General features: G+C 43.7%; 1 protein-coding gene across 1 annotated transcript; it reads right to left on the reverse strand.

Annotated features, from left to right (window-relative positions):
• Positions 1-14,143: 14,143 nt before the first annotated feature.
• On the reverse strand, positions 14,144-14,726 carry LOC100960952. Its single transcript, XM_012809575.1, has one exon. It carries the CDS (start codon positions 14,724-14,726, stop codon positions 14,403-14,405), a length of 324 nt encoding a protein of 107 aa, XP_012665029.1. The 3' UTR covers positions 14,144-14,402.
• Positions 14,727-15,359: the final 633 nt, after the last annotated feature.

The following is a 15,359-nucleotide window of genomic DNA, read 5'->3' on the forward strand; positions in this document are numbered from 1 at the left end:
GGTTCCTTGTATGAGATCAGACAATTAAGTTCATGAATTCATCCTAGAAAAAGTGTTACATACCTCTTTGATAAATATCACTATGGTCACCTTTGAAGTACTCTCCTTGGGAAGCTGTGCACCGATGCCAGTGCCTAGTCCACCCTTCAAAGCAACTTCGGAACTCTTTTCTGGAATGGCTATCAGAGCTGTTGTAAAAAGTCTGACAATTAGAAAATCTGGCACAGACAAGTACTTTCAAGGTGGAGAATGTACCCTCTAGGAAAGAAGCATGATAATCTTAGGGTAAGTGGTATATATAATATATAATGCCTTTTTATACAAATATAGAATAAAATTAAGCTTTAGTTAAATAAAGATTGACAGTAGCATTTGTGTGTGTGTGTGTATTTCTGGAGATGCTTAAATCAAGTACAAGACAAATGATATTTGGAAGTGACCAGCCTATGGAGTACTGTGGCCTGATTCAACAGTCTGCATGAATTCTTTGAATTTCCTGTCCCAGACTTGATTTGCAAACTCATCAGTATCTCTAGCTTTGTTCCCCACTTCACTCCTTTTGCTATGAGAGAAGATATTTTTTAATGGAAGGTGGTTCCTCTACCTGCATTCAGGATCTCAGTCCCTCCAGTTAGCATTAAAGCCTTACTTCATGAATCTCTTCTCTCCCTTCCTCACATATTTAACCTTTCTTCCTGCTCAGCCTATGACCATTTTCACAATTTCCCATCTTAAGAAACAGTCTCTGACTCTCTGTCCCGAATCTGTTGTCCTTCTTCCCGGCCATACCCTGCCAAGTTTCTCCAAGAAGAGCTTCAGCTTCCTATCTTCACTCTCCCCCTTCCTTTCACTTCTCTTTCTCTGCGCTCTGAATTCTGCCCCAGGTTTGCACGGAGGCTTCCCCAGCTTTGATTCTCTGGCCCTACTCACCAACAATCACCTGATAACCATTCCTTCTTTCCTGGATGTCTCTGTTTAGCGGTCCACTTCCTTGTCAGCATTCTTGACCTATACTGACATTGGAAACTGTCTCTTTCAGGTAAAAAAAATGGAAAATGTCATTTTGCTCCAAACCAGTCCTTCCACTTGTCTTTCCCTGGCCTGGTGAAGGCCAGCACCATCTGCTCTATCACCTGAGCAGGAGACTCAACTCTGCTAATGAGCCAGTCTGGGCCCTCTCCATTTCTGTACCGTGTTTTTAATTTCTAGCATTTCCTTTGGGTTCTTTCTTAGACTTTCCATCCCTCGGCCTATATTGCCCATCTGTTCCCGCATGTTGCCTACCTTCTTTTCCACTGCAGCCTTTAATGTGTTTATTTCAAATTCCCTGTATGATAATTCCCAAATCTGTGTCATATCTGAGTCTGATTCTGATGATGGCTTTTTCTCTTCACACTCCGTTTTTTCTTGCCTCTTGGCATGCCTTGCAATTTTTTGTTGTTGTTGTTGCTGTTGAAAGCTGGACGTGTTATGTTGGGTAATAAACTGAGGTACCCAGGTCTACAGTGGGAGGATTGATGTTAATCCGGCTAGGAACTGGGCTATGTTTTTATTTGGGGTGCTGGTGATCAGTGTTTTCTCTAGTGTCCTTATTTGTGTGCTCTGTGTTGGCTTGGAGGCTTCCCTACTTCCTGCTCCTGGGACAGGGTGTGGGTCTTGCCCCTCTTTCAGCTGTGATCCCCTGCTGTTACATTGCAGCCTGTCCTGTGCTGGCAGGGTGTGGGGGAGGGGGACACCCCACAATCTTCTGATCAATCTCAGTCTTTTAGGGAGCCTGAGTCTTAAGGCTTCCGGCCTTTGTGTGTGTTTCTGTTCTTCCTCTAGTGGTACAGCCTCCCCCTTCCTCTACCAATCTCTGGCTGCTGGTTTCCTTCCTCATCTAGTGCCTTGAAGCCGTGTTCCTCGATGACTATGACATTGTTTTTCCCCCGTAAGAGAGATAGAATGGTGGGGGTGGGGGAGCTGCAGTGGGAAAAATTTCTTTTCCTCCAGATGAGATGAGGTTTCAGAATTCCACACAAGTGAAGTCTCTTCCCCTGGAGACTAGACCTCTGTTTTGGGGATGGCTGTGACACATTTACAGTCGATATTCTTCCCTTCCCCTGCCAGGTCCTTGCTGTGAAAACCTGGTGGGTTGAAAAAGGTTCTGAAAGGGAAAGCTCAGAAAGTGTGCCCCACAAACTCGTAGACCCCTGAGCATTTCTTCCACACGCACCTCGAGCAGTTCACCAAAATTACCATTTAGGTGTTTCTACCAGCTTGTGGCCCTTGCGGCTTCTGTTCCAAGTTAAAAGATCTTGTTTGTTTCATCTTTTGGAATGGGCCTATCTTCCCTGGCTTCAGGGAGGCAGTTTGCCTCGCTACCTTAGTTCCTACCTGTGATAGGTCCAGAAAAACTTGCTGATTTTCAGTTTGTCCAGCTTTGCCTTGTTTTAAGGATAGGAGTGATGGCTCCCACCATCTTTAGATGTCAGAGCTGAGATCTACATCTGCCTCAACTTCTAGTCCTTCATCTTCCACCTCTAAGTCCTAGTACATCTATGTACAAAATATCTCTTAAAACATCCTGAGCTTTAGTTCAGGGGATAGTGACTTCTTGTCTGGATCATGGCAGCGGTCTCTCCAGTAACGTTCTTGTTCGGTGGATCCTCTAGGTCTCATGACAGTCCTTACTACTGGCTTAGGATAGTCCAGCCCCCTTGGTATACATACAGCTTCCTCTTACCACCCTTGCCTTACAGTCCTTTATAAGTTAGTAGAAAAGACTAAGGGTTTAGGGTCTGGTGAAAATGATGTGAGAACTTTAAAATCCTTCTTCTAATTTCCTTTGCTTTAATTAAACGATCTCATCTCTTTAAGCCAGACTTGTTTAAAGAACTAAGAAAACAGATAAAAAGCATTACAGTCAGGTAGAATAAATTTTAATATATGGTCTTTCTACTTCTTGATATGAAATACATGTTTCTTTGTGGTCACATAGACCACATAGCCAAGATATTTTGTATTGCATAGAGGAAGGGATGAGATCGAAATGTCTTCTATTTAGGCTACCACTGTAATAAGATTCTGAGGGCTGTGACCAGACACACATCGTGCCTGAATGTACATGAGGATGGACATGGTTAAGCCAAGGGCCTGCGGCATAAGCATTTGACCTATTTGCGACCTTAGGGGCTCTTAATTCACTTCCCAAGACCAAATGAAGTGATAACTGTAATGAGTCAACAGTCCAGAATTTAGCTGGCCCTGGAGACATGGTATTAGCATCCTATGGGTGAAGTCTAAATTAGATGGCAGTCAGGTATGTGCCCAGGATTGGTCATTACTGCGGGCAGATGTGCACAGCTAATGGCTGGCAGTGGGGATTGCTGCAGGGGGAATTCCTTGATAAAAATGAGTTAAAATGAGACAATGGATTATCCAGAAGGGTGCTTTTCCACAGACTATACTTTTATTGGTGAAGGCAATCACGGGAAAAAAAAAATCAAGCCATTAAAAAAAGAGAGCCCCATAACGTATTTATTTAGTGTCATCTGGGTAGCACACGACTGTATGCATACATATGAAATTATTTCTCTTAGTCTGAGTAAACTAAAGGAAATGCTGTTATTTTTTTCCCCAAATAAATATAGATGGGAGGCTGGCATATTAAGGCAATGTAGGAACCTAATGTACCGGGGCAGGGGGACTACTTGTAAAAGAGTTAAATCTTTGTGCATGGAAGCCAAACTGCCCATGATCTCATTACACCTCAGAGAGCTTGCAAGCACTGCTCCCAAATCACAAAGAAAAATCAGTGCACAAGTGACCTGTGTATTAGCATCGCTGCAAATCTCAGCCAAGAGCTTAGATTTATATACACTTTACACACCCCTGAGGAAATACCCGTTTTATGCCATTGATAGGCCAGATGTATTTTCCTCTGCAAAGTGTGATCGGAATGTAATTAGAAGGAAATACACTGTGTATTCACAAACAAATAAGCAGTATTCTTTAAAACTCCTTGGTAATTTAGAATGGGCAGCAATATGACATCAGAGGAGTTGTATGGAAGGGTTATTATTGTGTGATTGGGCCTGTGTGGTTGGTGATATTTGCTACAGTGCTCCGATTTAGTTCTATAGCCATTGAGCTGAATTAAAAATTTCACATGTCCCCAAAAACTTTTTCTCTGAATCTGATTACTAATGTGATAAAATGTCTCACATTAGATAGTGTGATTCCTTGAAAATGCCAATGTGGATTTGAGTCTTTTTTTTTTTTTTCCCTGAACCAATTTTATATGGAAGGAAAAAAAATGAAGATGGCTCTGGGGGAAAAATACACACATTTCTAATAGAACTTGCTAGAGCAATCACACAGACTGCTATTATTCTACCGCATCTGTGCATGTTACTGTAACAAAGTGATTAATATGCTTCAGAATTTGAACTTATGGACTCAACTATTTTAGTGTCATATCATCAAAATACACAAAAACCTGACACATCTAATTTCTATGTAATCCCAAGTAGTAAAAAATTATATGTGTATTTTATAATGCTTAGGCATTTGAATGGATAGTGTGACATAAGCGTGGACAATTATATACAGGAACATGAATAAAACATGCTCAAATGCATAAACAAGACAGACACCAGCCAAAAGAATTGTATATGTGCATGATGAATTAGGATGAAAATTTATCCTTTAGTCTCTTCTAGACTTTGGATCACAATATTTTTTATAAGACTGAATACTTTATGGGAAATATCTGGGAAAAGGTATAATTTATAACCTGTATACTGTAAGGATTTTAATTCTTAGTTTTATATGAACCTAAAAGATGAGAAAAATATGGCTGGTATTTCTAAACCTTTCTGAAGAGGTCTGAAGAGAGGATGGATGAATGAATTTAAAGACAGGATTAATAAGTATTGCTTCTGAATCGAAGGTATTAGGAATGAACTTTATAAAGCAGAATAGTCCCACAAGTGGATCCAGGTACCATTTGGAACTATTGATGGGTTCCAAGGAAATAGTAATCCATAGATTTGCTTGGGGTTTGTCAGAAACTTACAAGTTTGAAGACTATCTAGGGAAAAGGATGCTTGTAGGTGACCATTAAGGATTGAAATAAGACACTTGGCCATTCAAAAAAATCTGATGCTCCACCCAGTTGAGAGGAGGGGGTCTATGACCCTTCTCTTTGAATCTAGGTGTATTTGTGACTGCTTTGGCCTGTAGAATGCTGTGGTGGAAGTGATGCCTCTGGATTCTGAGTCTCAGTCAGAAAAGGCCATGCTGCATCCACTCTGTCCTCTTGGGATGCTCATTCTGAAGAAGCCAGCCACCCTGCAAAAAGTCCCATGGCCATGAGGCTGCCGGGCTGGACATGGGTGCTCTGGTTGACAGGCAGCATCAGCTGCCAGCCTGTGATGACATCCAGTTGCATCTTCAGATGGCTGCACCTTGAGTCTTCTCAAAGACCCAGGCATTGAGGAGCCCACACAAGCCCTACTTCCTTTTCCTTATTCAAATTTCTGACCCATAGAATGATGAGAATAGGCTCGGTGCCCATAGTTCAGTGGGGGTGCCAGCCACATATCATGGACAGTTTGGTTTCCGTGCCACTTAAGGGGCTGGTAGGTTCAAGCCTGGCTGGGTCTGCTAGACAACAATGACAAGCACAACAGGAAAATGGCTGGGCATTGTGGCAGGCTCCTCTAGTCTCAGCTACTTGGGAGGCTGATTCAGGAAAATCACTTGAGCCCAAGAGTTTGAGGTTGCTGTGGGCTGTAGTGCCATGGCATTCTACCAAGGGAGACATACAGAGACTCTGTCTCAAAAAAAACAAAAAAAAGAATCATGAGAATAATAAAGTTGTTATGTCATACCACTAAATTTTGGTGTGTTTGGTTTGTAGCAGTAGTAACTGGCACAAAGCATTGATACCCAAACATGTTTTTAATAATTATCACTTAGGGCTGGGTGCAGTGACTCCTGCCTGTAATCCTAGCTCTTTGGGAGGCCAAGGCGAGAGGATTGCTTGAGTCTATTAGGAGTTTGAGACCAGCCTGAGCAACAGTGAGACCCTGTCTCTATGAAAAGTAGAAAAAATTAGCTGGGTGTTGTGGTGGCAGCCTACAGTCTCAGCTACTTGGGAGGCTGAGGTAAGGGGATTTCTTGAACCCTAAGAGTTTGAGGTTGCTGTGAGCTAGGCTGATGCCACAGCCCTCTAGCCTGGGCAACAGAGTGAGATGCTGTCTAAAAAAAATAAAAAGAAAAAGAAAAAAAGAAAAAAACATCACTTGGGGAACATGCTAAAAACAGATTCCCACATTTTACCCGTGGACATTTTGACTTAATAATCTGAGAGTGGGGGTGAGGTTGGAGAAATCTGTTCTTAACAAACACTACGGAAAGTTAACTATACTAAAATGACTCCAAGATGCTGTATGGTTTGTTGGCCAATTTTGATACATGAATTTTTCATGACAAACATATTTCTTTGATTACTTGGAATGGGCCCATAGGCCCTTATTTTACAATTGTGCAACATGCCACTTAAGGGGATAGCTGTCTTTCTAGTCCCACTTATGAAAAAGCAGCAAACGAGACAAGGCTTTCTCATTCAGTACTAAGTCAGAGTAGTGACAGGGAGGCCAGGGAGGTTTGCAGGAGGCAGAGAATCTGGGGCAAGAGGTGGGCCGGGAATGAGGCTTTTGACACCAATAGGAAGATGTCCCTGGTGGCAGAGGGCACCAGGAGGAAGGCGGAGAGTGGATGGAGAGACCACTGGCCAAAACTGTGGGAGTGGGACAGTTGCTGGGTAGGACCCATCAGACAAAGTCAGGAGGCGTCTTCTCTCCTGAGTTCCTGAATCCCATCATAGCTCCAGGGCCACTTTCTTGCATTTATGTATTATGACTACTGCTGCCTCTAACAACAGCAAGAACAATGGGAGCAATCCAAACTGTCTTTCACTGTGTCCTGTGCATGCATTGTCCCCATTTACCTTCCTAGTTCCAAAGTCGAGTCTTACTCCTCTCTGCATCTCATGATTAGCATGGTGCCTGGCACATGGTTGGCATGCCCATGACTGTAGAATGATAACAAGAGAAAATATTAAGAGATGATATTTATGGGGCACTTACTGGGTGCCAGACTATACACGAGGTGCTTTTTAGCAGATTCTTCTATTATATTTAGTTCTAACAGTAAATCTATCCAGTGTAAGATCATTATCTCTGTTTTATTGAATGGGGAATGAGGCAGATTTGTGATTTGCTCAAAGTCATGCAGATGGTGAATGGTGGTCCCTGCAATCTGACCTAGGCAGTCGGAACTTCAGAACTTGACACAATGAATTAATAAATCTGCAAAAGAGAATGCACAGTCTGTCGCTGTGGACTCTGCTATCTACTGCCTCTGCTGGGGACACTTCTCCCACCCATCCCTGCCCAGCTCATACCTACTCATCCTTCCCTGATTTTTCCTTGTGGGAGTGTAGGCATGACGTCCTGTGCTATACTTTCCCCCAGCCCTCTCCCTGCACCTTTTCTTTTATTATTCACCCCGAAGTTGAAATTTCTGGTTTAATATCTTTTCTTCTATCTAGACTGTATGCATCAGAAGGGACACTTCAATCTGGCTTACTCCCTCACCACGGTCCCCCCAGATCACAGCACAGCAGCTGCACATTGTAGCCGATTAATATCCTGGAGGCAGTTTGGTGCACACTGTATACTAATGGCACGGTGCGTGGGCTGAGTGCACGCAGCCTTAGATGCTGGAGGTACAGAAATGAAGAAGCCAAGCTCTCTATTTTCAGAGAGCTCCAAGTTTAACTGGGAGACTGACAAAGAAACAAACAGTTGTATAGTCTCTGAGTAGGGCTGAGGTGGGAAAATTGACAGAACATGAAGGCAAGATAAGGAGATTTGTGAGCTGTATTTGCACGATGAGCCTGAGTCAGTCAGGGAAATGTGGGGAGCAGAGGGAGCAGCGTGAGTACAAGGGTGTGACAGAGCAAGGCACGCTGTGCAATGGCACCTAGACAGTGATGCTGGAGCCAAGGGCACATGGGGCCATCACAGGAAATAGAGTTGCCAGTGGTGATGGGGACAAGCCATGAAGGGCTTGGTCAGGTGTGATTAGATTTGAACTCTATCCTAAGAAAATGGGGGAGTCCTTGGATATAACTCATTCACTCAACATTAAGAATAACTTCTTAAAAAGAAACTTGAGTCGTGTGTATGGGTGTTTTGAGAGGTCACGCTGACTGGGAAGCACCTCTGACATTTGGTGGGGGGACAGGAATTATGGTAAATGTGCTGTGATGCATAGAACAATTGTACACAACATGCCATCAGAGCCCCAGTAGAGAAACACTGCCCCAAAACACTGACGAGAAGCTTGGAAGAAAGCCTACCTCCCAATATTTTCATGGTGCAAGCAGTGAAGAATTTTATATATTTACCAAATTTTATTGGTGAGGAAAGGAAATAGTTTCTCTTGATCTTCTTTAAGCACCCGACAGACTTACAAGCAACAATTTATTTAAGGGTGGATTCCACAAATCTTAAAAGAATAGCATTTTAACTTTTGGATCTGAATCAAGGATATTTTAATCTTTTTAGCTCCTCATAGTCTATTAATTTGTTCACGTGGTCAACAAATATTTATTGAACACTGTTTGAGGCTTATGGGATACAGTGTGAATAAGACAGCCCAGGACCCTGTCCTCATGCAAGAGGGGGTACATAGCCCCAAGATTCCAAAGGGGAATAAAACATGAGAAAGATGATTTGATGCTTTTTTTTTTTTGCAGGCAAGAATTATTTATGAGAGATCTCTGAAGATATAACTAGGGCCACATTTCTTCATAACTAGACAAGCTCATATCCCCAAGGGTGTGTGCACTGTCTGTGCCTTGCAAGAGAGGTAGATGTAGACAGTGTCATTAAAGCCAATAGCTAACACACACCCAGGACTGTTTGGGGACTAAGAGTATTGAGGATTTATTTCAAACTGGGAAAACAGAAGAGTTAGCACCTAATAGGAGCTCTTGTCAGTACAGTAATATTGACTGTCATAGATACTCACTGACATCGATGGTTAAAAGGACATTGCAATTGACCTAACTGGTTGCAAGCAAATAAGGCAAAACTCAAAACCTACAAGAATTAGTTTCGTGTTCAGCTCGTTCCCCCAGACCTTTTTGTTGGGGGCAGCCAGGCAGGAAGAAGAAATATATGTGGGATAGAAAGAGGATGCTAATTGTTGTTATAACATCAGCATTATTATTTTATGTATTTTGTGTGTGTGGTGCTTCAGATGATGATATTAATTTGATGGACCAGAAGAAAGACAGCTAAGATAGTTTCCTTTCTACTACCTTGATGTAATTGAATGAGAGACCAAGAGAAATATTCCTACTTATACTTAAAGCCAAACATAACACAAAAGGGGGGTAAAGAGATGCCCAGGGTAAATACAGTGAACCACAGGTCATCACACTGAGGGCTTGCTACTGGAGCAGGATAATTTAGGGAGCTAGAGCCCTGTTTTGCCTTGCCTGTGCATAAAGGGGAGTGGTCACTGCTCCGGTAAAGTCTGGCCCAGAAGAGAAGTGTCAGCCTAAACTTGTTGCTGTGATTACAGCAAGGAGGTGGGGAGGGTAAAAAGGCGGGTAAAAGAAAGAAGGACTAGAGAAAGGAGAGATCCTCCAAGACTGGCGAGGTCTTGGAGTGGCCGATTCCTGTGCTCGGTTCTCTCCAGCGGGCCCAGGGGCAGCTTGGCCTCAGAGGGGAGGGCAGTCTGAAGGCTGGACCCCTAAGCACAGGGTTTGCTAGTTAAGACAGAGTTCTGTTGTCTACTTCTGCTGTCCAGGGCCACTGGGGTCAGTATCCCTCCATGGACAAAGAGAGTCTGGGCCATAAAGAGCCAGCTGTGATCATATGAATGGGAGACTGGGGCTTGTCTCTGCTTTCTGGGTATCATGTGAGCCTTCCAGGTTTCTGTCAGATTCTAGAAGGTGTCAAGAATTGTGCAGGGTCTGGGAGTTAAGCTTACCTACAAGCAGATAAGTGAACTTATGACTATTCCATGAATTTGGCAGATGTGAGACTCTCTTGGGCCAGAGATGAAGGGCAGTTCATTAAGGAAATACTAGCAGCCAGAGGATCCCCAGTTTGCACTGATTCTCTGAGCCCCAGGGCCCACAGGGTGATGCAAAGAGGGCCAGGTAACACCTGCACCTGCAGGAGGGGAGCCCTGAGCTGAGGAACCCCAATCTTGTATAACAGGCAGCAAGCATGCTTGCTCTTTGCTCTGCAGGAGACACAATCTTACCTTCCAAGGCTGTTTGCCGTAGAAATATCTTTGAAAGTTGGTCTTTGCAGGCACAGGGAAGTCAGTGCCTCTGCTTACAAGATGGGTAAAAACACGAAAGACCCATGGAAAATTGTCTCCCAACTGAAGGAGTATTCAGTACTGACTGAGATTGAAATTCTGCTATGGAATAGGGACCCAAAATCAGATTTAATTTAATTTGGTTTAAAGAAAATAAAGAAATACGACATGCCTTAAAAGCAGAGTCTGTGGAAGATTTTTTATACATAATATATGCTTCACATGATTTCTCTCACTCAAGAGCATGGATTTCAGAGTCAGACAGATTTTAGTTCAAATACTATTCACTGCTTCCTAAGCAAGTCATTTAACCTTCAGTTTCAGTCTGCTGACCTGCGATGTGGGAATAATAGTTGCTGCCTCAAAGATGATATAAGGAATTAGTGAGTTGATGTCTGGCAAGAGTTTAGTTGTTGCCTGGCACAGAGTGGGTGCCAAATATTTGGAATCCTATTAAAAGCACATAATGTAATAACCATAAAGTTATGTGAGAAATGAGGCAATTGAAGGAAGAAGGCTTATTTTTCTTTCTTTCTTTTTTTTTTTTTTGAGACAGAGTCTCACTATGTCACCGTTGGTGGAGACCTGTAGTGTCACACAGCTCACAGCAACCTCCAACTCCTGGGCTTAAGTGATTCTCTTGCCTCAGCCTCTCAAATAGCTGGGACTACAAGTGCCCACCACAATGCCTGGTTATTTTTTTTATTTTTATTTTTTGTAGTTGTCGTCATTGTTTTAGCTGGCCCGGGGCAGGTTTGAACCTGCCAGCCTCGGTGCGTGTGGTTGGTGCCTTAACCACTGGGTGCCAAGCCGAGAAGGCTTATTAAGTGTTTTGTTTTATCTCTAAGGTTCCTGTTCTTTTGAATTGGAAGCCTTTGATTGACCTGCTTAGGTTAGGAAAAAAATTCAAATTATATATCCCATGCCTTTTTTTGAGTTGACATATGATGTAGAAACATTATTACTTTACAGAGAAAATCAGGAAGGACTGAAAATCCAGGTTGACACAAAGGCAGACAGCTAGGACAAAGAACCCAGGCTGGTGGCCAGCTAGGCCATTACAGCAGAGCTGTCCCCAACCTGGGCATACAGGCAGGCCCTGAATGCATTAGTGTGCTGAAATAGTGACACCTTCAGCCCATGGGTGGCTGGAGAGGGGTCTGAGTCAGCTGGAGGTGCCTGTCTGAGCCAATCACCTCTCACTGAGAACAGCCATACAGTCATGGAGAAGTATTATTTTCTACACATGCCACGATGCAAAATGGGTGAGGAAGCAATGACTTATGGATTGAGTACTTTGGTTCTACGATGAACAGGATCATCTATGGTAGAGGGAAATGATAGGATAAAGTATATCATTAAAAGGCTCAAACTAAATTCAAGATTTGTCACGTTCAAGCAGGGACAGGATAGGAGAATTATTGGGTTGCCATAGAGTTGCCTGGTTAGAGCACATCATGAATGGAGTTATACCATGTAGGAGAGCCTATGTGGGGAGTGAGCTCTCGCATCATATGGATCCTGGAATTTGGAGGTGAAAATTTCACTCTAGCCAGTGGGATTGGGGGTTGGGACTTATCTCCTGGGGAGATACTGCCACTGGGTTACAAAGCAGATACCCAAATTTCTGGGAAATAGGGTGCCAATGCCAGAGGGAACCAGGAAACCAGAATAAAGTCCCACCACTGCCCAAGCTAATGGTTGAGAGCAGGAGGGCAAGTTGGGACCCAAGTCTGGAGCAGGCCAGATTTCAAATAAAGGCTCCAGTGGATTTAGGTTTGAATGTTACAAAGGAAGCCAGGCAGGAATCCAAGCAGACTACAGAACTGTACTCTCTTTAGGGCTACTGGGGCTGTGTAGAATACACCAGCCGCCCATCCTCCATCCCCACATCAGTAGGTAGCTTTATTCTTTGCTGAAGTTCAGGAAACATTTAGGGCAGTGGTTCTCAACCTTCCTAATACCATGGCCCTTTAATACAGTTCCTGTGGGTTGTGACCCACAGGTTGAGAACCAGTGATTTAGGGTTTGTTCTGCCACATCACATTGCAGAATTTTTTTTTTAATTGAGTGGGTTAAGTAATAAGGTCAGATAATCATGCTCAGCCCTTGTAGCAGCATTTGAATCACTTATTAATGCAGGGACATTAATCTATTCTATTAAAATACAGGATAATTACCCAGATGATGTGTGAAGTTCTTTCTAAATTTCTTTTCTTTATTTAGTCCAACAGAAGAACTAACATATGGTGCCTTTGCCGTGGATACATGTGGACAAGGTCAGGAAGGAAGAAAGCAAAAACCGATTGTTACATGGGTGTGGTTTTAGAAAAGATCAGTTGATAAGTACTCTAAAGACTTCTTCTATGGCAGCGTCCGTAGCTCAGTGGGTAGGGCGCGGGCCACATACACCGAGGCTGGCAGGTTCAAAGCTGGCCCAGACCAGCTAAAGTAACAATGACGACTACAACAAAAAGATAGCTGGGCATTATGGCGGAGGCCTGTAGTCCCAGCTACTTGGGAGGCTGAGGCAAGAGAATCGCTTAAGCTCAAGAGTTTGAGGTTGCCATGAGCTGTGACACCACAGTACTTTACCCAGGGCGGCAGCTTGAGACTCTGTCTCAAAAAAAAAAAAAAGACTTCTTCTACCACTGGGACTAGATACTAGGAGCATAGTGACAAAAGACAGAACTGTGGGCACCAGCCCTGAAAGATAAGTAATCTGGCAGGGGAAGCCAGGTTGACAGGATAGGTGAGAACTTGGGAACCGATAGAGGGGAGACACTCTAGTGCAGAGGGGCTTGGCAATGCCAAGCACACGCTGGGGAAGGCAGGCAGCTGGGAGGACAATAGCTAACACCTCCGACTTGCATCTTCAGTTTAAGAAGAGAGGGATTCTTTAAAAAATAAAGAGTTCAGTCGTGGAAAGAGGCAGCTGTGGGCTGCATTCTTTAGAGAAACAGCAATAGCGACACCAAAAAGAAGGCAAACTTTTGGTTTTGCTTTGATGCCATTTGAAGAAGGAAGTCAGAATGATGAATTTAAGATCCATGCTAAGAATTTGTAATATTTCTTACCCTTTAAATTTTCTTTTCTTTCTTTTTTTTAAAGCTTCTTCCTCTGCAGTGATTATCAATATGCTTTGGGGAGGGAAATGCATTTCAGGAGATTGGGGGCTGGTGGCCAGTTACTAACAGGAATTCTAATAGTAAGTGTTTGCTGTTGGCTGTGCTGGACTTTGCTCTGTCAGTTCCAAAGCTCTGCCTCACACTTTGTGTGCTGGTGACGGTTTGAGGGAGAGTAGAAAGGAAAAGGGAGCCGTATCTCCCACTGGCGTGCGTATGGGCTAGAGAAGAGAGTGAGGAGGAAAGAGGCAAAACAGAGATGGAGAGAACCACCCTGAAGGCAGGAAATCAAAGAATGGGAGACCAGGGAAATGGAACAGTACTCTGGCGGGAGTACTGAGATGTTGGAGTGATGGTGATTCGTGCTCGAGCGCTTGTAAAGTTGAGGCTGAGGCTGTTCCACCGTCCTTGACCCTTACACCAGAAACTTCTATGGGGACATCCAGGCAGCTGCGTTTGGGTTTTACTTTTTTTCCAGGTTTCATAACTTTTTATTTGCATTATTAAAAAATTGTGCATTCCAATAATTAAAATCATTCAAACAAAAAAAAATGGCACTCTGATTAAACTGCATTTTACAGCCTGCAAGAAGCCCTGGGCCAGCTTAGATGTAACTCTAGATTTCACTGTCGTCCCACCCCGATTCTTTCTTCACCAACTTGCCAGTTCTTTTCCTTCCCTGCCAGCCAGACAGGCAGATGGGAGAGGCAGGCGTGGCCTTCGTTGTCAGGAGTTCTGGATACTTTGATGTGAAAGGGGCAGCACAGTCATTTAAACTTGATCCAACCTCTTTGCATCTTACAAAGTTAAACAGCTAACAGAAGTAAAATAAGAAGGCGATGCTTGTGGAATGTACGGTGCATATTGGCGGCGCTCGCCTTACTACGCCTCGCCTGCTTGCTTCTCCTGTTGGATCATTTCTTTGGAAGGCAGTGGATTTTTCTCTTGTGTTTCCATCTTCTTCAATTTCGACTCATCACATTTCTCGATCTCAGCCATATCGGGTTTATCAGACATGGTCTCGGAGAGAGCGGAGCGAGTTGTCAGAGCTAAAAGAATCCGATCTGTGCGGTGGCGACCGCTGAATTGCATTTGGGTTTTAAATGCCTCTGTGCTATTCTTTGCAGTAGCAATGAAGGGACAGTGGGTACTGTAGAAACTATCAAACTCCACCCTCGACCTTGAGGGTGGAAAGCCACAGGGCATTGAGGAGGTGCTACAGAGGGCCGGCAGGCCAGCTGACCTTCTGTCTCTGTGGCCTGCAGAGGGGCAAAAAAGGGAAGCCTGTCCACGTGGCTTACTGTCCTAAATGCCTTTGTGGTTTCCACAGAGAGCAGTGGCCATCCTGGGCCATTCGCCCCCAGCGAAGGCATCGATTGTCAATGTGTGCATGACAAATTCAAAGAAGTGGAGGAGACTTGGCTTTAGTTTGATTTTAAAGGGTGAGAAGGATCTGACTAGGCCAGTGGCTCTCAACCTTCCTAATGCGGCAAACTTTTAATACAGTCCAAAGGGGTTGCGACCCACAGGTTGAGAACCTCTGGAGTAGGCAAAGAGGAGAAATAATGGAATGACAAATACTCAGAATCCATTCTGAGTATTTCCCATGTGCCAGACCTGTGCTGTTTTGCACATAGTAGTTCATGTAATCCCTGCAAAGCTTATTTATCAACTATGCGAATGGAGATCCAGAGAGATGAAGTCCATTTTCTGATGGGCGATGGGGCTGTGTTTCATCTCTAAGAGCCTCTGATGCCCAGAAATGTTTTTAGTTACACACCCTGTGGTTTCCGTAGGCCAGACTTTGTGGTTTCTTTTTTCTTTTTTTTTTTTTTTTTT

Source organism: Otolemur garnettii, unplaced genomic scaffold (genome assembly GCF_000181295.1).
Source record: "Otolemur garnettii isolate 467f Iridium unplaced genomic scaffold, OtoGar3 scaffold00004, whole genome shotgun sequence".
Taxonomy (NCBI): domain Eukaryota; kingdom Metazoa; phylum Chordata; class Mammalia; order Primates; family Galagidae; genus Otolemur; species Otolemur garnettii.